Raw genomic sequence first — 25,961 nt, forward strand, 5'->3', positions numbered from 1 at the left:
TCGCACCTTGAAATCGATTGCGGGCTCAACCGTCTCGCTGCCCCGGCCATCCAGCCTCCGAGATTCGCTTCAATTATCTCGCAGCGACCAACCGATGGCGACGCCTACAGAACTCGGCGACTATTGGACGCGACTGCGCCGCCCTCCCCGCCTCGCCCCGCCCCGCCCCGCCCGGGCTCCACCGGGGCAGGCACTGCGCTTCTCCATTCGCCGCTACCACTCCAAACAATCCCCAAATCTTATCCATCCACTAGCGCCTCACTACAGCACCACTGTCTCTGTCTACCTCGGTACGTTGAACAGAGATAGCGGGTAGGCTCGCTCGCGATTAGGAAAAATCGGACGGCGACCGTCAGTGTGCGCGAGACGCGAGCGGACGGCACCCGCCGCCGCCGGTGATGTGCGAGTGCCCCGGACAAACATGATGACCATGGACGTAGGCATGTACAACAATCAGGGCAGCTACGACTGCTACCAGCAGTACTACGACGGCTACGAGGGGTACTACGAACCGGCCCCGCATTACTACGAAACCGCACCGGCGCCCGTAGACCCGCCCGTCATCAGCACAGACGCCGGACTCTGCTACACGAACCTGGACTATGAACTACAGTACCCCGTCCACGCTCACCAGCCCCGCGAACCGCCCGCCCACGACATGCTCACGCACGACCACAAACCCGACAATCACTTCCTGGAGACGAAGTACAACATGCACTTCGTCGACGAATCCTACACCCACGCGAGCCCACTTCAATGCCCGGACTTCGACCCGTACCAGCCCAAAGACGAGTTCGTGGCGCTGCGGGACGGATTCCCACGGGAGGCTGACCACCACAACCTGGTGACGCATCAGCCTCATCACTCCCAGGCCGTGCCCACTTACAAGTGGATGCAGGTCAAGCGGAACGTCCCTAAACCCACTGGTGAGTACCTTTCAACACGATTTTTACAACTATATATAAAATCTCTTTAATTAGTTTATTTATGTTTCGAATATAAATCTAAAACTTCTTTTGTTTATTTATTTCATATATTACACTCAAAACTCAAGAACGTCTTTATCAATCTGAAGATTTTTTTTCTTCATATCTCTAGAATAATTCGACTTAGATTTCTTGTCATATATTCGGTAAGGCACGAAGGAGGTTTTATTTAGAAAATATAATTTAAATTGCAAGGAATGTAGTAAAAACGATTCAATTCTTTTTCCATACAAACCACACGGTTATTTGAAACATCTGTCACTTTGAATCAAATCTTTGACCTCAAACAAACTGTTAAAAAAAAACATAAAAAATATTATTTTTATATAAAATCGTTGTTATTAAGAAATGAAATCGATAAAGTGATCATATTAAATGACGTTTTGTTTTTTTTTTAATTTGACTGCTATAGGGCAACGGTTTTGGACAGTAATTCCATACGGCCAGTTTTTACAAAGTTATACTAAAACATTTTTTTTATTTATTATAACACACACTATTAACTAAAAACCTGTTCGAAATACAAGTATTTACATCAACAAATTGACTTCTAGACATTTATTAACTTAATTAAAATGCTTAAGTAAATTACGAGAGTGATTAAATTTAATGTGAGTAACAAATAATGTCTTATATGTTTTTTATGACTTCTCAAAATGTCACTTAATTATCATATAACATATTTTAAACTTTTTTAAACACCAAATTAAAATAACTTATTATAATCTGAGGCAATTTTTAATTAATAAAAAAGCCTTCAAAGATATCTATCGAAGATATACCATATACACATGAATAGTCAGATGAAATGCCATATCATAAAAGTTGCAATAATAATTTATACTCTATTACTTTAATGAAAATACTTCATTATATTGCTTACTTACAACGCATAGGCCTCCATTAAAGATGTATATAGATTGATATAACATTATCACCACGTTTGGTACACCAAGAACACTTCTGCTCACACTCTTCAAACTTGTTTGTGTGCTGGCAATCCTATATAATTAATGCACATATATACGATCCTTTATAAATACTAACTAATTGAAATAATGTTTACCATAGTCCTGATTCAACATATATTATATATGTAATATAACATTTTTTTCTTTAGTCATGCCATGATATAACGATATATATCATTCATATTTTGTAGAAAACACATATGAAAAAAAAAATGATCGATAAATAAATCGAAAATGAAATCGAATAATAGAGTATCGATTTTAAAAATCGATGTTTTTCACACAACAAATTGTGTGTTATCTGTTCGCGTGAAAAACATTAAAAAAATATAACTTATGCACTAATTGATCTGTCTACTTCGAAGAGTGAAGATATAGAGTCTCTCTTCATATTTATTCATAGCGCTGCACCAACGGTAAGCGACTTGCATTCCTGGGCATTGAATATTTATTATTTATTTTGACATTAATTCTACATAATAAGAATCCTTACACGATACGTATATAACACACCACAAAATACGAATAACAGCATCGTTTCCCGGCATTCATAACCCGGATCTCTTCAGGGTCAGAGTGAATAGGTACCTACTGGGGCTGGGTGCCTTATCTTGGACCATATGGTTGCTTTCCAACAAGCGAGTTGATGATCAAACGTGGAGAAGAACCCGATAAAGGCATTACAATAAACAATATATTTTAGAAGTAACTTATTTTATTTACAAACATTACAACGTATATATCAGCTTCTTCTCCTATATATAGGATGATTTATTATAGGTATAAAAACTTAAGGGGCAAATTTCATTTGCTTTTGATTAATATACACACTAAATTAAAAAATTAAATTAATTAAGAAATAATAAATATTACATGGATAATAAAGTAAAAAAAAGAATATTTATAATTCGAATTGCAACATGTTTTTTTTTATATAGTATCTGTATTATACTTTATGCTGCCAGAAGCCTTTGGGCATTTAGGAATGATTCATGATGATTAGAAAAAGGTGTAAAAACTCTAAATTTTTTTAACTGACAAATAAGCTGTAAATTAACTGTTTAAGAGCGTTCATATTTATAATCAAAACACCCTGTAATCAAATCCGAACGTATGCATAAAGACCTAATTATTTTAAATCTGAATAATATATATAATCTGTAACATTAACAAAGCAGCTTTCATCGGATTATGTCGGGCGGAGCTTGTTATCTTTGTCTGTTCGTGTTTTTTTTTCAATTTTAAATTTCGAATATTACGTTCCATTTATGAGATTATATTTTGTAATGTTGATCTCGAAAACTGACAGCCGGGACCGACTCAAGCATAATGGCGCCTATAAAGATATATTTATGTTGACATTTCATTCATTCATCATTTCATTTTCTTTTAAATATTGTTAACTACATATAATTATCTACTTTAGATTATTTATATATGGTGTTTGGTTCTAGAAAAAAAAGCTTTTAAGGCGTGTGTTTATAGCTCATTTAATTTCAAGTAATATATAATACACACTATTCAAAAATCAATGGTTTTTCAAAATTAGAATCATTACATATTGAAATTCATTATGTACTATCTTTCCTAGCAGACATTGTACTGCTAGAAGTTGCTAGAAGTTGTTGCACCTGTTGCGTTAGAGTCCATTTGATATAGATTGATTATAAATAGATGTAAAAGTTTTAATGCTTTTATACATGTAATCAATCATCCTGTATTCTGACGAACCACTAAAATACTACAAGATTAGCATAATTTGAATAGAAGAAAAATAAAATTACCTGATAATTAAAAAGGCATTCTTAAACTTACAAAGTAATTAGTTACCATGATTTAAAAGTAAACTAAAAATAAACTATTTTATAAATGTAATGTGAAATAAAATTTAAAAGCAAAAACAAATAAACGAAAATGAAATAAAATGTAAATCCTGAGAAGGCGATGGAAGTGAAGCGTGTACGAAAGTTAAGAGAAGGAATACAAGATATTGTGAAGAGAAAATAAGAGAAATGAATAGAAGATACCAAGAAGAATGAGATAGGTGCATGACAATAATAATATTCATTGCTTTACCATGAGAGGGCAAAAGATTGGGCCTAATAAACACAATATTCAGCACCCCGTATAAGACGGTAGATTATTTCTGCATTATATGGACATTCTCGTATAACACTTTATGTAAAAATTTTACAAGAACACAATGTACAGGAATTAGCAATCAATTTTGAATTGTTGAAATCTTTATAAATTTGACAATTTAAAAATATAAACAGGGAAATCCCCGCGTAACAGAAGTAACTCTTTTGCTATACACCAATACCTCACTTTGCGTCGTGGTTACGTTCCAAAAAAACACGACGCAAATTGAAACGCCGCAAAGTGAATTAAGATTTTCTATAGCAAACCATGTAAAGATCGAAGACGGGTTCTGGGGTCACGAAAATACTACTAAAGAGAAAATTGAACAAAGTAAGCATTTAAAAAACCAAAATAATATAACTCTGCCAATAAATAAATTGGAATAATATTTACCTATGTTCTGTTGTAACCAGAAACAACACGTATAAATTTATATAAATTTATTATTCTCTTTTAAAAAAAAGGACAACACACTACGTAATTGAAACTGAACTCTAAAATTAGCAAAACAAAGTGAAAATAAAACTGTATTCAAATTGCGTTGATTTTTAGTTAGAAAAGGAACCGAACTAGACAGATGAAAATGTGTTATAAAAACACCGTGTTATAAGAAGATCACTGTATTTAAGACAATCTTTAAAATCATTATTAATCGTACAAATAATAATTATTTTAACAAACAAACAGAAGTTCCCATTTAAAATAACTAATTACATATATTCGGTCAATTATTTTGACCCGCACGTCGCAATCGCTATTGTGACGGACGGGGGGGCGGAGGTCAAAGGTGACCTCTAGCCGCTTGTACAGTGTCCGACAGCTGCGGGTCAACCCCGGGACCTCTGGCTGCGGAATAGCAAGAGTTTCGAGACCACAAGCGTTGGCAATAAAACTGGAATTACGGATCTATCTTCAACATACACATGTTGATAATAACTGAAACATTTTTTAAAGTGAATTTATAACTTATTTGCTGTCAATCAATGGTTACAGAAATAATAAATATAGTAATGATAATATATTAAAATTAATTATTATTTATTATCTGTATCTGTTGGCTTTGTACTGATGTAAGCTATTGGCTAGTCGCATTGATATTAAAAATATATATATATGATACAGGTGTACATGCTGACAAACAAGCTATTCATTAAGAAAGAAAAGGACCAATATTTAGCCACTTCCGCACATGCAGTGGTAGTCGTGCAACAAAGTGCACCGCCCGCCAGCCCGATGATAAATGCGTATGCGGCAAACAATGCGAATTAATTATTGGTCCTCTTCTTACTTAGGATGAACTTCCGCAAGGTAACGCCTGATTCCATTAAATAAGCTATTCATTCACCCCTTTAAAGTTTTTACATCTAAAACTAATCACGTATAGCTGTCAGTGTTTTTGTATCTATTTTGTATATATAGGCTTATTTTTAAATTAATAATAGAATTGTACTTACGTATGTCTGTATAAATGAACATATTTATAGTTGCTGCTATAACATAGTTAATAACTTGTTAACCTGCGAACAATATACTATGTTATATGTTATTATGTGAAATATATAGATAATAAATAGCGTTCATGGAATATTTACCTCTTTTATAAGGTTCTGTTTTGAAATAAACTTGCCTGTAATGTTTCTTATTCATCTTGTAATGTATTTAAAAAGTTAAGATTTAAAACATCTGTGGTTGAAAACTATGATTTGCGATCGTGGATCGCGGATTCGATTCCCGGGATACAATCTTATATAACTTACATTTTGTGCATTGATTATATAGGTTGTGGATATAAACAAGTTTCCAGAGGATGGGCATCCGAGTTCTCTGCGTACGACAATATCTCACTTCATCGCCAAACCACTTGCCAGGCATGGCGATCATAATATATCCCCCATAGACATTTTTTAGGGGGGCTTTTATTGACCGTATAACATTTTTAAGAAGGTTTAAATCTTGATTTGATAGTCCAGTAGTATAACACCGATATAAGATCGTAGGTCGCGGATACGATTCCCGGGATGCAATCTTATATCATTCATACTTTGTGCATTAATTACAAAAGTTTGACAATGGTCATAAAGAAATTTCTAGAAGATGAACAGCAATGTTTTATACGTATCATACGTGGCGATTATGGTACATCCTCCCCATAGATATATTTATGGGAGGCAGGTGTCATGCAGTGGTTTTTTAATAAGTCCTATATTATATCTTTTTGTAAATAATTTTAAATACTATTGAGATAATATATATGTATTACACTTTTTTACTTTATGCTTGTACATTTTTATTATATTTTATATAGAAATTAAATTGTCAAGAAAAGTATGATTGACAATGAAAGTATTTAACACTTTTAAGATATTCTATTTAATTGAACTACTCGGTTTTGTCAAACACATACCAGTCCAAAATGTTGTACTTACGTAACCTGCTATATGAGACCGCTTGTGTTTAAAACATTAATTGTACTTCTATTATTAGGAATAAAAAGTATATTAAAATTATTAAATAAATGAATTTTATTGTATATTAAATGCCAGGAAACACAGAATGTGTTTCACGTCAATCAAACACACACGCGGCTGACGGCACGACGGTACAGCGTGACAGCCAGCCACGGTAGATGGTGAGTCGATATCAGGCGGCATGCTGCGCTGTCGTCAAAATGACGGCATTTATAAACAGTCATTTTATAATCTATGATTTTTATTTATTACTCAAATCCTTCTTCGGATTACCATAGCTAATTTTAGACCAATAAAATTTCTGGTCAAAAAGAAAGTCTCTCTATGATCAATTCGAATGACTTCATCTCCCAGATCGTCGGAAACCCATGGAGGTGATCAGTTCGTTTCAACAATAGCCTGAAATCAAATATATCATTGCCAAGGTATTATGATCTTTGAAGTTATTTCATGATCATCATCTTCACCCACTATAAGGCATAAGCCACCATCAAAGATTCCTAAGATGATCAATCTTGCGTTGCCTGATACCTACTATATCGGACCTCCTAGTGAAGGGTCTGTACAGCTTCAAAGATCAAGACGGTCATCGTTCACCGTCAACCAGACACCCTCGAGATGTATAAATGTCCATCACACGGTGGTAACAATATACACGTGATATAAACTCAAGATGCGATCGCAAGATTCATCGCCGTACAGATACTGGCGCACAACCTGAGGATGCCAATATGCAGTAGGATGAGGAAGTGGTCGCACGAAACGTAATTTCAAAAACATATTTTAAACAGATCAAGAGACTTAGTAAAATAAAATCTGAAATATTAAACGTAATTGTAAAAATAAAGACACGAACGCTAATGTCTGTGGAACATAAATCCTAATAAAAAATGAAAGGCCTACTCACGCCACATCTACGGACTACTACTAATTTTTGGGTGTGTTATATATATTCTTTCATTTTTCTAAAAATACTATTGTTATAGTATATATATATATAAATTACGAAATTAGTGTTTAGGTACACGAAATTTGTTTCTTTTATGTATTTTCATTGCTTTTTTGTATTTTATAAGTGTCTAAAATTTTGTAGAATAATACATTCTTTAGTAAGAAAAGGACCAATATTTAGCCACTTCCGCACATGCAGTGGTAGTCGTGCAATAAAATGCACCGCCCGCTAATAAATGCGTATGCGGCAAACAATGCGAATCACACAACCGCCACCATTAAATCAACACGTGTTTCATCCCTCCACGGGACATCTTCAGGAGTTATGTTACACCGATTAGTGCAAAACACAGAGTAGTTCCATATAAATTCAGTACATCCAAAAGTACGGTCATATCTAATATATAAAATTCTCGTGTCACGGTGTTCGAACTTGAACTCCTCTGAAACGGCTTGACCGATTTTTACCAAATTTTACATGCGTATTCAGTATGTCTAAGAATCGGCTACTATCTATTTTCCATACTCCTAAGTGATAAGGGTGGTCCACCCTTAATTTTATTTTTAATTTTTTTAGACAATTTTTTTGGTTTTTATTTTATTATGATACAGCATACAAAAATACATACAAACCTAAATTTTCACCCCTCTACGATCAACCCTTATCTTACATTTGTTAATTAAAAACTTTAATTTTTTTTGCAAAACAACGTTTGCGGGATCAGCTAGTTAACATATATACATAACGCATTGAGGTTTTTTTTCAGGAAATCACTTTATTCGTTCTGATCTGCAAACAGTAAAGCATTTCACTTTAGATCTTTTTCAGATAAGTATAGATCAATTGAATCGTAAACTGTCGAAAATGTCAGAACGTGTTTTTCACGGTTGACGCGCTTTATTCCAAGATATCGGAACTTAGGGATCGCGTTGGAGAATGAAATTGAATTTTAACATAACATTTGTGCAATTTACAACTGTATTTACACCCATATACATTATCTTTTATTTCGAATTACTATAGTAATATAATATTTTGAACAGCCTTCAACACCTTCTTCAATTTTTCTACGGGTTTCTCTTTTTATAACTTTAAATCTAAAATAAAAAGTTGTAACGGAGAAAGATGACTTAAAAGGTATAGAAAAAAAAATATTTATATAACACCAATATTCAAACCAATCGATATACAGAATGATAAAAAGCTTAAAAATTTTAAAAGGGTGAATATAATAATATTATTCAAAAGTAAGGTGAATTTGTTTGTCAATTTCATCTCCTTCAAAGTATTCCCCAAATAAAAAGCACTTTAGCGAATGCATTTTCCAGTCCTCGAAACAGACGGAATAGTCTTTTTCCGGTAAAGCCTTCAAGACAAACCTTTTTATATAGTCAATCGTATCAAAACGACATCTCCGCATGGATTTTTGAGTTTGCTGAAATCATGATATCAGTCGTATTTTTGATGCTTTTCTTCTTAAAATTTGTACAAAATTGAAACATTTGACAAAAATACTTATAACTCGGAGATTATTAAACCTTTTGACGAACAGACGCTTGACAAATGTTGTATATATACCTGCCTGTCTGGCAGTTTTAAATGACAATTTCATCTTTCTTTCTAACCACAGAGTATATTATAAACATTGCGAATAATATACGCATCTTAAATAAGCCGTTTAATCAGAATTTTTAATTATAATATGGACTAATTGTATCATTTTAATGCGTTAGCTTATATTATGCTTTTTTAAATAAATAAATAAATAAAATTAATTCAATCATTATATAAACAGTTCAATGTGAATGAATCTATACAAACAAGTATGTCAGGCCGTTGACTTTGACCCGGGCTAGATTTTATTGAATGTCTTATGACCTAATATACTTAAATATATCACTGAACAATTCTAGGTTGTGCTTACGTCATGCAAATAGATTTATTATTTATTATAATATGTCAAGGGTAATATATAAAAACATAGTTATTTTTGGGACGAAATCTACACTGTTGTTTGGCATTGACAGGTTTCATGAGCTTCCTTCGAAAGTTTTCGGAGGAACCTTCGTCATTTCAGCCAATAAATACTCACTAGAAGACATAGGCCTCCCTTAAATATATCTATGAGGGGACATACCATAATCGCCACCGGGAATCGTAAAAAACTGGCTGCATCAAAATTTTGACTGGTAAAGATATCTAATATAATAAACGGAAACGATTTACTTATAAAAAAACATATTGGACTAATGGGTAAATTAGTGTAGATGGCTTATTATTCAATAAACGAATATTTAAATATTAATAACTCCTGAAGATTCCCCGTGGAGGGGTGAAACACGTATTGAATGATTTAACGGTGGCAGTTGTGTAATTCGCATTGTTTGCCGCATACGCATTTATCAGCGGGCTGGCGGGCTGTGCACTTTATTGCACGACTACTACTGCATGTGCGGAAGTGGCTAAATATTGGTCCTTTTCTTACTTAGGATGGACTTCCGCAAGGTAACGCCTGATTCCATTAAATACCATAGTGTATATATCAGGGGGATCAGAGAGTAATGTCGTTTCAGTCGACATATATTACATAAAAACCGATCGATTTCTTACCGCTCCGGTATTGATTTTGTATACTAGACGGCAAAAAGGTTGATTACAAAGGTGAATATATTGTTGATCAGAAATAAAAACTTGTTAAAAACGTAGTTGTGCGAATTTAACTTAAGATCGACATTACTTTCTTCTTTGTTGCACGGATTAGCCTAATGTCTCTTTCCAAGAGTCACTGTGCAATATTTATAGCCAGTTACTGTACTGTATAATATTATATTTAAATTTCGAATTAAATTGTCAAATTTCCTTCTCTGTTCTACGCTTATTGGTATCCAAATGTGAATTGTTCCAAAAATCTAATAAGGCTTTACGATCGCACGCAAGCCTCACTAATCCCGTATTCCACCGTGTTGTTGGACCAACACGCGCGATCCCGGAAATGGGGTAACTAATACGACAGTAAAAAAAAATATAGAATCGTGCAACATATGAATATTACATTTTTAATTTTTTTTTTCCTATTCAACCTGTAATGATTGTCGCTTACGCTGATATACAGGATGATTTGTTACCGCTGTGCAAAATTCTGTGAAGCTTTTACGTCTATTTCCAATCATACTGTATAAAGTGATCACTCTGAAAAGGTTATATTATTTTATTTCTTTTATTGGAATATAAGCCAATAACTTATGTCGTAATTCGAATTTTGAAAAGGATTTTTTAAACTAAATCATCATTCTATTATTAATTAAAGCTATAACACTTTTTAAGGCTTTTAACATGAACATTTAGAACCAACCATGCTGTATTTATTTCTTCTTAGGCCTTCACCGTAGATCACAACAATGACCGGTCCTCCGCTGCCCGCTTTCAGCGACTTTCCGGGACCTATGTCGACGGTCTACCTAGTTGGGGTCCTACCTCGTCTACCTGCTCGTGGTCACCATTCACCTTCAGAACCTTTCGGCCCATATATATATATATATATATCTAATATATAAAATTCTCGTGTCACGGTGTTCGAACTTGAACTCCTCTGAAACGTCTTGACCGATTTTTACCAAATTTTATATGCGTATTTAGTAGGTCTGAGAATCGGCTACTATCTATATTTCATACCCCTAAGTGATAAGGGTTGTTCACCCTTAAAATTTTTTTTTTGACGAAATTTTTTGTTTTTGTTTTTTTATGATACAACATACAAAAATACATACAACTCTAAAATTTTCACCCCTCTACGATCAACCCTTATTTTTAAATTGAAAATTAAAAATATTTTTTTTGCAAAACAACGTTTGTGGGATCAGCTAGTATATATATATATATATATATATATATATATATATATATATATGCGCGGCGCGGGTAGGCTCCCCACAAGGGGCGACAACATAATTAAGGTATACCATAGACCTTAATTATGTTGTCGCCCCTTGTATATCTCTATATATATATATATATATATTTATAGAGAAGCCTTTTTCTTCCTTTACGATACACCGCAGGTTGTACAGGATAAAGGATCATATAAATTGCAAGAAACGCCAAGTCATCCGACAAAATCAAATTCAGTAAATTAATGAAGCGTGCAATTTGTCACTCGGGTATTTGGCAAAGTCGACTTGAACACGGTTCGTCTTCGGCCGCAAAGTCACGGTGACCGGGGAATTTATTCAATAAAGGGTTGGCAGTATAAATATTGTCACACTGTATTGCAAATTCACATGTTTAAACCAGTTGGAACTTTTGATATTTATTTTATATTGTACTTTGTCCAAGCTTTGTTGTTTCCCGGGATAAAAACACTAATGACATACACGGAAAATATTAAAAACATGTGAATATAGCATCTCATATATGGGTTTAATTTCAAAATGTTTCTTTGCAATATATAGCAGTACAACCTATCCTTCCGTTTACAAATTTTAAATGATCCTACGAATTCAGGAACTCGTTCCAATAATAAACTGATATTTTTTCTTAACAAACCTTATTTTCAATGTATATTTTTATGTATAATAAATTAAATAAAACAACACATGCTGGATAGCTTTAAAATAAATAAATAAAAAATTTAAGTTCTAATTCAAAATTTAATATTACATATTAAAATAGGTAGTGTGATTTAATTTATTTGTGACATAAATAAATAAATAAAATTCCTATCGGTGCTAATAATTCTAGAAGTCAATTAAAGAATATATTTTTTTTCTGAACAAATCGTAAAAGCTTTTTTAAGTTTTATGTATTATGATAATTATATATGATATATCCAATTTAGTAATATTAATTATATTATTCTATTTATAACGCATATTAAAAGTAAATTGATGGAAAAGGCTTCATATTCAATAAGCGAATATTTAAATGACAAGAATCCTTGGCAGTGGTGTCGCCTGATTACTTTGATTTCATTTAGGCTATATCTCATAAAGTGTATATATATGTGTTAGACTTTTTTTAAATCTGTGTTGTTGTGGAGTTTCTTCCTGCTTCTTCTCCACAACTATAACACCTTGCGAAGCGGAGTACAGTAAAAAACAAAGTAGATTAAAAAATAAATAGATAATAAGTTGTCGATCAATAAAAATTCTGTTAAAAGTTGCGATGTTAAATAAATTAATTTTATCTTTGCCATTATATTTACTGTCAATTTATGTACCGTAAATTCTATTTAAAAAATCAATGAATCTTACTATTATAAATATTTTAATTATACTATAGTAAAAAAAGTTTTTTTCGAAATTCGAATTATATAGATATTAAAATTAATTATTATTTACAATCTATCTGCACGTGGTATCCCAGCGATAGACTTGCGGCTGTGTATCGCGGGTTCAATTCTCTGGATACAGTCTTACATAATTCACACAAGCATTCATCTAAGATTGCTGCAGTTCACAAATAAGTTTCCAAAGTATTTAATGGAATCAGGCGTTACCTTGCGGAAGTCCATCCTAAGTAAGAAAAGGACCAATATTTAGCCACTTCCGCACATGCAGTGGTAGTCGTACAACAAAGTGCACCGCCCGCCAGACCACAAAGACTCTCTGTGTTTGGCACTAATCGGTGTAACGTAACTCCTGAAGATGCCCCGTGGAGGGGTAAAACACGTGTTGAGTGATTTGGCGGTGGCGGTTGTGTGATTCGCATTGTTTGCCGCATACGCATTTATTAGCGCGCTGGCGGGCGGTGCACTTTGTTGCACGACTACCACTGCATGTGCGGAAGTGGCTAAATATTATTCCTTTTCTTACTTAAGTTTCCAAAGGATAGACTGCAGCACCCTCTGCATACCACACAACACTGCGATCGCCAACCCGACTACCAAACGTGATGATTATCATCATCTCTCCATAAATATCTTTGGGAGAAGACCTCTCCTTTGCAGTGGGTGTGTGTTACTTAAAACGAAGCCGTCAACCACCTAAAATTTTGATGTATAAAACCTTTTTAAATCAAAGTAAAACTAGTAATTCTATTATGTATATCTCTTTGTTCATTTTAGGCTTCTCTCTCTGCCCTCTCTCTTTCTCTCTATATCTCCTTGGTCGTCTATAGTCTGAAACGGCGACGAAGATTTGTATACAGACTTTGTTGTGCTAGAAGTTTATTGTATATCGCATTTCAATGGAATAATAAATTGTTTATCAGTTGTATATCTAATATATAAAATTCTCGTGTCACTCAAAAGACTGTATTAAGGATTTTTATTATTAATTCTGTACACACACATATCTAATACATAAAATTCTCGTGTCACGGTGTTCGAACTTGAACTCCTCCGAAACGGCTTGATCGATTTTTACCAAATTTTATATGCGTATTCAGTAGGTCTGAGAATCGGCTACTATCTATTTTCTATACCCCTAAGTGATAAAGGTTGTTCACACTTAAAAAAATTTTTTTATTTTTTTAACTAAATTTTTTGTTTTTATTTTTTTATGATACAGCATACAAGAATACATACAACCATAAATTTTCACCCCTCTACGATCAACCCTTATTTTTTATTTGTAAATTAAAAACATTATTTCTTTGCAAAACAACGTTTGCGGGATCAGCTAGTATATATATGTATAGTACCATAGCATATTGTTCACTAAATTTTAATCTAAGACTTTTAAAATCTATAATATATTAGATTATCCGGCAGACACCCTGGGGAGTGGTTGGCGTAGTTCCCTTTGTCCATCACCTCCCACGTGACCGCATATTTGCAAAACCTTCACGTGAGCTGTCAAAGTGATTGTATCTCCCTAACTGACAGCGCCACCTTCCGTCGAACCACCGTGACACACAGCCTTTATCTGGATCCCGCGAGACGATCTGCGTCGCGGCTATTGAGTCCTCCACGGATATATCACGCTGCCTCATCTCTATATTATATACACATCACTCAAATTTAAACCTTTAACATTCAACATAAAACTTAAAATCTATTAACAAAGTTATATGAATAAATAAAATTTATTTTTTGCGATGCCAATAAAGTAAAAAAGCTTTCAGAAATGATTACAAAACCGTATGAAAATATCACGAATATGACAATTATCTGTCCTATATATACAGGTGTAAAAGGTTTAAATAAGTGTATATATAGCTCATTGGTCAGCGAAAATATTTAAAACTTTTACATGTATTTTCAATATAAATTGTTAACTGTGAAATATATATATATATATACTAGCTGATCCCGCAAACGATGTTTTGCAAAAAAAAATTAAAGTTTTTAATTAACAAATGTAAGATACGGGTTGATCGTAGAGGGGTGAAAATTTAGATTTGTATGTATTTTTGTATGCTGTATCATAATAAAATAAAAACCAAAAAAATTGTCTAAAAAATTAAAAATAAAATTTAGGGGTAGACCACCCTTATCACTTAGGGGTATGGAAAATAGATAGTAGCAGATTCTCAGACATACTGAATACGCATGTAAAATTTGGTAAAAATCGGTCAAGCCGTTTCGGAAGAGTTCAAGTTCGAACACAGTGACACGAGAATTTTATATATTAGAAGATATCTCTTCTGGAATGTACTTAACAATAATTATTTTTAATGTGCATTAATTTTAATTTACATATGCTTTTTCTTACTATCTTATCATTAAGTATAGACTATTGATTGTTGAATAACCTATATGACACAATTGACGAGAAATAAGCTATGCTTTCATCCCTATAAATATTTTACACGTATAATTTAATCATCCTGTATTTGAAGTAAATTTTACAATACACATGTACATAAGTGTAGGAATTGGTTCTATTTATATAGAAGTAGTAGCTCAGCGGTAGAGGAATGAGACTTAGAATCGAAGATCGTGGGTTTGAATCCTGAAATACAGTCTTAAATAATTATTGATTTTTTTAATATTTTATTATTTTTAATTTATATTTTTTTTTAATTATTGATTCCTGGAATACAGTCACAAATAATGTCTTAAATAAGTAAATAATTCACTAAGTGCATTTATCATAGAATTAGAATTGCCACAGCTTATAAATAAGTTTCAAGAGTATAGGCAGCAGCGTTTTCTGCATACCATATTACCCCAGTACGATCGCCAACCCTTGGGATCTTGGACTTGGACGGACTTTGGATCTTGGAGATGGACTTGGGATCGAAGATCGCTGGTTCAATTCCTGGGATACATTTTTATATCAAACTGCGCAGAAACAAGTTATTTATGGTGGACAGCAGCGCCCTCTGCGTACCATAATACCACACTAATCGCCAACCCCCCAACTAAGTGTGGCGATTATGGTATATCACCCCTTAGATATCTTTGGAGGCATATACCTTGCTGTTGGCATCTATGGACTCAAAAGACTATTAAGGATTTTTATTATTAATTCTTTATATATATCAGGGATTTTTATTATTAATTCTTTATATATATCGGGATCAGCTAGTATATATATATATATATATATATATATATATATATATATATATATATATATACTAGCTGATCCCGCAAACGTTGTTTTGCATAAAAAAAAATGTTTTTAATTAACAAATAAAAAATAAGGGTTGATCGTAGAGGGGTGAAAATTTATGGTTGTATGTATTCTTGTATGCCGTATCATAAAAAAATAAAAACAAAAAATTTCGTTAAAAAATAAAAAAAAAATTTTAAGTGTGAACAACCTTTATCACTTAGGGGTATAGAAAATAGATAGTAGCCGATTCTCAGACCTACTGAATACGCATATTAAATTTGGTAAAAATCAGTCAAGCCGTTTCAGAGGAGTTCAAGTTCGAACACCGTGACACGAGAATTTTATATATTAGATAGCTTAGAAATGAAATGTTTTAACTACAATATTAAACATATTTGTGTGGTAGAGAAAATAAAACTAATTTAAGTTTGCTTTGTGCTTTTCTCAAACCAGGACGTCTTTACAAACCATAATTGCTTTGTACTTTAAGTGTGACTTGATAGATATAACTTAAATTGATTCAAGTTTTATTATGAGAATAGGCTTTTTATTGACATATTTGACTAAAACTTGTGATCGTAGGTTGCGGGGTCGATTCCCGTGATACAATATTATTTACACTTTTTATGTTGATATAAGCTTGCCACAACGCGAGCCGTGTATTACCATAATATCAGGGTCCAGGGCTTTTAGCTGAAGCCTGGGCCGGCTAATTCGCGAGCGACGGTCATTAGTAGAGTCGAAAGTGGCTAAGAAGTAATAGCTAACGATTGCAAGTCACCTGCATTAGCCGGTGTATTGTGCGGTGGTCCAAGTTGTAACATTACAGCAGGTAACGTAAATTTTGAAATTTTGAAAGTATATAAGTGACTTAAATACGTCAATGGCTTATCATCAGTTAATATAGAAGAATAAATTTAAATCATTTTCAAACAGTGTTCATAGAATATTTGTAAGTTTGTAAAAATTTGGATTGTGTTAGTAATTGTCTTATTAACTTTATATAGTTTAAAAAAATTAAGTTTTATAAATAAACTTAATTTAATACAAGTTGTATAGTAAAAATGCACGTAATTGTAGGAATTAGATACCTCGTCTTCAGGTAAAAGGATTACAAATGTCTTGTTCTATTATTTAGAACGTGGTATCGATGGTATGTCGTAGGTGCAGTGTTGATTTTGTGTGGCTAGCGCTTGCAGTTTTGTGTCTGCAGCGAATGTGATGCAGCGCCTGTTTTACGGGAGCCCTGTAATGGGAGTGATGAGTACGTCTTTGGAACGCCTCCTGGTCTCAGTTGAGGTGCAGGGAGTGTAGCTTGATGCGCTCTCTATTAGATCTGGTGGGAGGAGAGCTGTCTAAAAGTAGGTCTCTGAGCAAAAATAATTTTTAGACCCACCCCCACACCATGCGTATTTTATTTGTATCTATCTAATTTTGCACACACATGAAATCATGCACGATCACACACATATACATATATAAATACACACCCACTTTAATTATAACATTTTTTTCTACCCTTAATTATTGTCTTTATATGTTCATATACGTTTTACAACTATGCCACTATACGGAAAACGTACCATAACGGTGTTAGTTATCTTAATTATTCCAACAATAAATTAAATATAAAATTGAGATCTCCGTCCAAAATCCGAGCAATTTTTATACGAAGTACCCGCCGACCCGCCGTCACTCGGGCCACACCCCACCGCCGCTAGGCCAGTAAACCGATTACGGGCGACCGACGGGGCCGGCATATCGCGACATCTAGCACGCAACTCGCAGGGCTGTCACCTTTCTGTTTTATTAAATATATATGCTTAGTAATTTTTAATATAGTAGAGTAGATATATAAAAACTGCTCCAGAGAACCTGAAATATTTATATATTCATATCACACTTATATGTTATCATGTTTTTTTTATGATTAAACTCTCACTGTCTAAATGGCATTTGTGTAATCCGCGGGTATGAGATGACAGATGTCAGAGTGCTCCTAAGACCTCTTTTAAATTAGCGAAGCCCTAGGAGTCCCGGGAGAGCCTTGGCTCAGGCCGCTACATACTTCTATTTTACCGGAATCATCATGTGTATATAATAATCGATATCGACAGAAATGATTTTATCATAATTTCAACCATAAGATGATCACTGCTGAATATAACCTCTTCAAAGATTTACGATCGAACTAGTTGGTAGCGACCTTTATGTAGCGTCTCCCGATGACTTTAAAAGCTCATGGCTTTAAGTTATAGAATACCAATACAGGGAAGCTTAATCTGATTCAAGTTTCTATCAATGTGGGGCTTTTGGCATATCTTAATTATGTCGTCGGACCACCTAGTGGGGGGGATATCCATATCTACCAGCTCTTAGACGCCACTGGAGAACCTTTCGGGTCCAGTGGTCATCTTTTGCTCAGGTGATGTCTACTCTACATCTTATTAAGGCATACGTCAAATTGTAGCTAGGTCCAATGACCTTCAGAATCGAAAGGTTTTTAAGTGGAGGGCACTGGTAGAAGTAGACCAGGCATGGATTAGCCCACTAGGTGGACGAGCGCCATGATTAAGTGCACGAGAAGACGCTGGATTCGACCAGCGCTGGACAGGTCATCGTGGCGGTCTTCGAGGGAAGCTTGTCCCTTGTGGGCGTCAATTGGCAGGAAAGTAAAATTGTTAATGTAGGTGAGGTAGATCATTGTTCACACAAACTACAAAATGGTAAAAAATTCTGGATTTCTATAAAGATATGTGGAGATATGTAGAAGAATGCAAGTAACCAACTTATGCCAGCTGATTATAAAGATTTAGTGGAAGTAAGATGCCACATAAATAATAATAATAATAAAGCCCTTTATTCCGAAATTAGTAATTACAAAATAATCTATTGCTACACATTTTAAAACTAAATTTATTTTTAAAGGTATGTCTCTAATTTCAGTGTGCCTGTTGGCATAGGCCTCCTCCAAAAACTTCCATTGACTTCTGTCGTTTGCAACCCTTCTCCATTTTACACCCTGGATGCCACATAGCTACCAGAATAGATCGGTGATGGCCATACTTTTAAGTGGTAGCCACGGTCTGGTGGGACATTCGCCCACAACGTGGTGGCTTTGTAAAGTATTTTCCTAAAGTGAAAAAAACGTATATTTATATAAGTGTTATATAGAGAAGAACATGGAAAAAACCTAGAACTCTTTTAATAACAATTACTCCTGTAGTCTAATCTAAATATAACATGAAAAATTCATGTTTATTTTACATACCATGTATATATTAGGGGGAACGGAAAGTAATGTCGATCTTAAGTTAAATTCACATGACTACATATTTAGCAAGTTTTTATTTATAATCAACAATATATTCACCTTCGTAATCAACCTTTTTGCCGTCTAGTATACTAAATCAATTCCGGATCGATAAGAAATCAATCGGTTTTTCTGTAAAATATGTCGACAGAAACGACATTACTCTCCAGCATTTAATGGAATTAGGTGTCACCTTGCGGAACTCCATCCTTAGTAAGAAAAGGACCAATATTTAGCCACATCCGCACATGCAGTGGTAGTCGTGCAACAAAGTGCACCGCCCGCCAGCCCGCTGATAAGTGCGTATGCGGCAAACAATGCGAATTACACAACTGCCACAGTTAAATCACTCAACACGTGTTTCACCCCTCCACGGGGCATCTTCAGGAGTTATGTTACACCGATTAGTGCCAAACACAGAGTGACTCTTTGGCACTGCATGCATACATACACTATGATGTAGACAAAAGTTATGTATTCTTTTGTAGAACATATATAAATTTAAAAATTATAGGTGCTTTATAAATAGAGGGAATAATACACAACCCTGCGGTTCCCCTGCGGCCCGGCGGTCGCACTCCGCCACGCTTTGTCCTGGTAATGACCCTCCACTTGCCCCATATCAATAATATTACTCGCTGCCCCTTTTATACAGAACCCTGGTTCTTGTTCAAATATTGTTGCTACTCCTTAGCTATTATGCAATGTTGTAAATGGAGAGCTTTGACGGAACAAAGATTCTTGTGGCGCTCTTTAATATCAAGTGGTTAGTCATTTTATGGTTAATATATTTCTATACATATCTATATATATATAGAGAGAGAGAGAAATAGAGGCTCTACCGGGACCCCTAAGGGCTTCGCTAATTTAAAAGAGGTCCTAGACACACCCTGACACCTGCCACCTCATACCCGCGGATTACACAAATGCCATTTAGACAGTGAGAGTCCAGTCATAAAAAACATGATGACATATATATATATATATATATATATATATATATATATAATGATGACACGTAGACAGAAAAAGAGAAAATTTAAAAAAAAAATTAAAGACTAACCCAAACAAAACAACCTCGAAAATCTAACGACGCACAGTGAAAATTAGTACTAATTAAGCAGCGACGCAACTTCGAAAAAAACGCAAAACGAAACAACGCATAGCGAGGTATTAGTGTATATAATTTCATTCCTATACAATTTTTATAATTTATTAGTTATAATATAATACATAAATGAACATTATTGGGGCAGTCTATGTCCATAAGTGGGCGTCTTACTTACCTTTTTTATAACCGTGGTTATTAAGATACGTTTAATCATTAAACAAAGCTGAACATTATGAAATATATTTTATTTATTTACTGTATTGTATCACGATATGTCAACACCTTTTAACAGTAAAAAGTGTGTTGAAACTTTTTTTTTAAGTTTAAAAACTGAACATTGTCAAGGCGTCGTTAAAATAGTTTTAGAAACTTTGTAATAAAGGCACCGACGCTAATGTCTGTGGAATATAGATCCAAGCAGATATTTATTACAGAATAATATGCAAACTAGGCAAGAAGAATCTATTTCCTAGACTTAACTGCCAAATAAACTGTCTGCAAAACGATGTATACATCCGATATCCCTTCCAAGAAACCCGACTAATATGTGAAGGACATCAGATGGTCATGGCGTCAGTTCTGGATCAGGCTCCGGGGAAGTCGCTGTTCACCAGAGCACTAGCACAGACTCACAGAGTCACCAAATCGACTCATAATATATATAATAACTAGCTGTTTCCGCAAACGTTGTTTTCCAAAAAAAAATAGGGTTTTAATTAACAAAAAAAATAAGGGTTGATCGTAGAGGTGTGAAAATTTAAGGTCGTATGTATTTTTGTATGCTGTATTATAATAAAATAAAAACCAAAAAAATTGTCTAAAAAAATAAAAAAAATAATTTAGGGGTGGACCACCCTTATCACTTAGGGATAGTAGCCGATTCTCAGATCTACTGAATACGCATATAAAATTTGGTAAAAGTCGGTCAAGCTGTTTAGGAGGAGTTCAAGTTCGAACACCGTGACACGAGAATTTTATATATTAGATAAGTTCAACAATAGAATAAGATATATACTCTTGTATTAACTTTTAAATAAATAAACATCTCAAAGCTTTCATCTTCACTAACCAGATATCCCACAAGTTATTAAAGAAACTTTCGATACACGATAATGTAAAAGATCCAAAAGGCATTCCCGGGTGATACGCGCCATTGTTTCGAGGCGCAAGCGATGGCAGCGCGCCTATTGCGACGTCAGTACGTGGGCGGCTGGACATTTTGATGATGGGGTATCTATAACACTGAATAAATCATTAACAAACTATATTACAAGGGTTCTGTACAAATTTAAATATGAAACCTCTTTAACTTACAATATAAATCTAAATTTAAAAACAGAACGAACTTTTATATTGCTTTTCATTTGGATTCTAATTTTAAATAAACCGATTTTTTTGTAAATGTACCATTATCGATTTTTCTTTGTACTATGTGTCGATTCTATGTTTGTTATGTCATGGACATTATAAGACTGCGTGTTAAAAATGTACACTGGGTAATCGTATCCCATATACATTAAGGACTTTTGTATATAGATGTACTATACATAGTCAGCTGTAGTCCCTCTTCGCACAATGCTGTGAGTGTAGTGTGTCGATTCTCACGCGCGGTGCCCCTTTTATACATTTATGCGTGGACACTACTAGCGCCATCTGTTAACGCCGGCCGAAACTATAAAGTTCCGTTAAAAATTATTTGGCACAGAAACCTTATCTCAGGTCGGAGAAAGAAGTACTCCAAGGACACTAGGCCTCCGAGATTATAACGACGAAAGCTTTAAAAGCCTGTAATAATACCACGACATAAATTGTTAATCTACAGAGCGGCAGATGATTTGGCACATCAGGCAGAATTTCTTGTTTATTCTAACCAGTTAACTTTTTGGACATATTTCTTTGTATAAAATACACCAAATTTACATCGCGCGTTTGCTTCTAAATTTAAATAATTAAGTCCGCTTAATGCGATTAATATACAAATATATTTATTTACAAACAGACGTACAACACTCGCAAATCTACCATATGTGTTTTTGTGTATGTACAGTCAAAAGGAAGTCGATATCTTCAGTGTTTATTTAAAAATGTTTAAAAATGTATATTATATCAATTTTATAATCCTTACAAACCATTGTCACTATTAAATTAAATATTATTATTGTATATGTTATTTTATTAATCTGTTTTGCTGCAGAAGAGCGGCTGATATACATATATATAAAACGTTGCTCAAAAGTAATGTCATATCGTGAACGCGTCTTAATTTTCTACAAATGGCGCCGAATGTCACTGGGCTTTGACATTTATGACGTAGACATATAGAGAATTAGTTATCAATAAACTATGTCGTATATCTATATTTAAATTATAATACATAAATGTTAAAACAATGTGACATTAGGCGCCATTTTTAAAAATTTACGACATTTCTCTTGCATCACCATTTATACATATATGTATATTTTTAATACAAGTCGTTTTTACATTGATTAGGTTGTTCACTTTATATTTATATACGTTAAACTTAACATATTTTAGTAGTGTAATGTTTGTGAACTGAAGATAAAAAATAGATCAATATATACTTTCCGCTGATATACGGAACCTCGAAGCAAGAATTCTGTTTCATTCACCGTATCGCAGTAGTGTGCTTTACTTTTGATTAACCGCCCTCAGCTTCAACTTTGAGTAACTTAAACCAGGCCATTGACTTACTTAAATCGTCCAACTTAATGTTTTACTCACAAAGACTTACGATAAAAGTAAATTGCTTCATTCGGACAAGAGATATCTATTAAAAAGAAATGAATTTGTATAGAATGGTTTTGATAAACTAATACGTCTTGTTTTAGTTTAAATATATTCTAAATTCATAATATCTTTATTCAAATAACAATAGCAACCGCACTTTTGAATAATTCGATTGTCGATTCAGCCCATAGATATCTTTCGGGGATATATATATATACAAAATCACTATTTAATGGAATCAGGCGTTACCTTGCGGAAGTCCATCCTAAGTAAGAAAAGGACCAATATTTAGCCACTTCCGCACATGCAGTGGTAGTCGTGCAACAAAGTGCACCGCCCGCCAGCCCGCTGATAAATGCGCATGCATAACGCAAGCATAACTAAATTCAATCGTCGCAGTTTTAATTTTGTTTCTTGTATTTATTTGTCTATGTTATTCAAATATATATAATAATATATTATGAAAGGAGCGACTCTCAAATTACCAACTTCTTTAAAAACACACACAAACACGCACATACATGTATATATATATGTCATAATGTAGATCAAAATCTTTATATCAGAATTGATAGTAGTCAATTTGATCAATTGATTTAAAATAAATATTGATTTATTCTCAACTTAATTTCTTATTATTAAGATTTTTTTAGTCGAATTCACTCTTTTTGCATGTTATATCATAAATATAATTATGTGTTATATCGTTTTGTAAACTACACATATATTCATAGTAGTTAATCATTTAGATTTTTATATATATTTGCTAAAAATCCTAAGACTGCCTAAATAATTTAACAAAACAAATTTCTTAAAAAAAATTATGCTAGAACTTTTTTACATAATTTATCACTGATGAAAACTAATACATTTCAAATTACAGTAAGATATATTTTATATAAGCCCATATATTAGATATTAGATAAGCCCATATTTTTGGCACAGATTTTTTTATATACTTTTTTTCAGCTTTAAGGCACTCCCGGATTATACATTCATTGTGAAAAAAATAGACTTTATATCTAATATATAAAATTCTCGTGTCACGGTGTTCGAACTTGAACTCCTCTGAAACGGCTTGACCGACTTTTACCAAATTTAATATGCGTATTCAGTAGGTATGAAAATCGGCTACTATCTATTTTCTATACCCCTAAGTGATAAAGGTTGTTCACACTGAAAAAAATTTTTTTTTTAACGAAATTTTTTGTTTTTATTTTTTTATGATACAGCATACAAGAATACATACAACCATAAATTTTTACCCCTCTACGATCAAACCTTATTTTTTATTTGTAAATTTAAATATCATTTTTTTTTGCAAAACAACGTTTGCGGGATCAGCTAGTATTTATATATATAAAAGTAATTTTAAGTCGAAAGATTTACTGTTCTTCCCACAAAGTTGGTCCCTAAAAACGTCCCCAACAAGCAAGGATGCTAACAAAAAATGGTATTCCCAACCACTAGGCAACCGAACATTTGAGGCAAATATGAATAAGTTACTAGAATTAAAAAGTCCCTGTCTCACACGAGATAGGGGAACGAGAGGTCCCCAATAGCGGGGACCAATAAAAAAAAGAACATTTGCGGCAATTAATGCCATTTAATCATGACACAACAGGTAAAACAGTTTATGAGGAATTTGCCTAAACTTCGATTTGCGTCACACGGATTATACGATCGCGGTTTCGAAACGGAGCGTTTATCGAACGATTATCGCAAATTAGAGGCAGCCCGGCGGCCGCCGATTACGTGCCGTGACTTGTCGCCACTTCAAATAACACCGGCTATCTTATCACGACCGCATTTAGAAGGGCGAATCGGATTTTTATTACGGGAAATAGACATGCTCTTTGTTAATTGGGCTTATTATGTTCCAAATACATCGACCTAACTGGTACATTATTAAATTAAACCGATAATAATGTTCCAAATACATTGACATAAGTAGTATGTTATTAAGCCGTTTATAATATTCCAAATAGATCGTCATAACAAATTTGATATTAAGCGTTAATAATGTTCCAAATAAATCGACATAACAAGTATGTTACTGAGCCGTTAAACATGTTTTAAATACATCGACATAACTAGTATGTTATTAAGCCGTTTATAATATTCCAAATAGATCGTCATAACAAATGTGATATTAAGCGTTAGTAATGTTCCAAATAAATCGGCATAACAAGTATGTTACTGAGCCGTTAAACATGTTTTAAATACATCGACATAACTAGTATGTTATTAAGCCGCAACTTAGTAACATTTCGAATACATTAACACAACTAGTATGCTATTGAGCCATTAATGATGTTTCGAATATATCGACATAACTGGTATGTTATTAAGCCGTTATTAATGTTCAAAATACATCATCGTGACTGTAGTATGTTCTTATGTCATTTATTATGTTCCAAATAGGCTGTCATAACTGAAGTACGTTCTTGGGCGACATAATCATGGTATTTTTTGTACTGTCTCATGTTTTAATATTTTAATATGTGTGGTTTCGTTAACTATATTTTGTTTCGAAAAATGTGATCTAAAATCTCTTTGGACTGTATTAATTATATTTCAGAAAGATTGACCAAACTATAGTATTTTCTTGGGCTAAATTAATTATAATTCGATCGATTATATATTAATACGTACGTATATAAATTAATTATATTAGATCTATCACGAAGTTAACATATTTCAAAGCATTTTTAATTACGTAAAAAAAAATCATCTGATGTCTGTATGTTTTAAAAACCCTAATCT

General features: G+C 33.6%; 1 protein-coding gene across 1 annotated transcript in view; it reads left to right on the forward strand.

The window, feature by feature from the left end:
• Positions 1-375: 375 nt before the first annotated feature.
• LOC137923935 (homeobox protein Hox-A1-like) overlaps positions 376-25,961 on the forward strand; it is a 62,236-nt gene continuing 36,650 nt past the window's right edge. Inside the window, exon 1 of the mRNA XM_068767191.1 lies at positions 376-926. Coding sequence (XP_068623292.1) covers positions 422-926 — 505 coding nt within the window. The 5' untranslated portion in view covers positions 376-421. The remainder of the gene's footprint in view (positions 927-25,961) is intronic.

This window comes from Battus philenor, unplaced genomic scaffold (assembly GCF_028537555.1).
Source record: "Battus philenor isolate CCGP_79_NKW_IND1 unplaced genomic scaffold, ilBatPhil1.0.hap1 SCAF_10, whole genome shotgun sequence".
Classification (NCBI taxonomy): Eukaryota; Metazoa; Arthropoda; class Insecta; order Lepidoptera; family Papilionidae; genus Battus; species Battus philenor.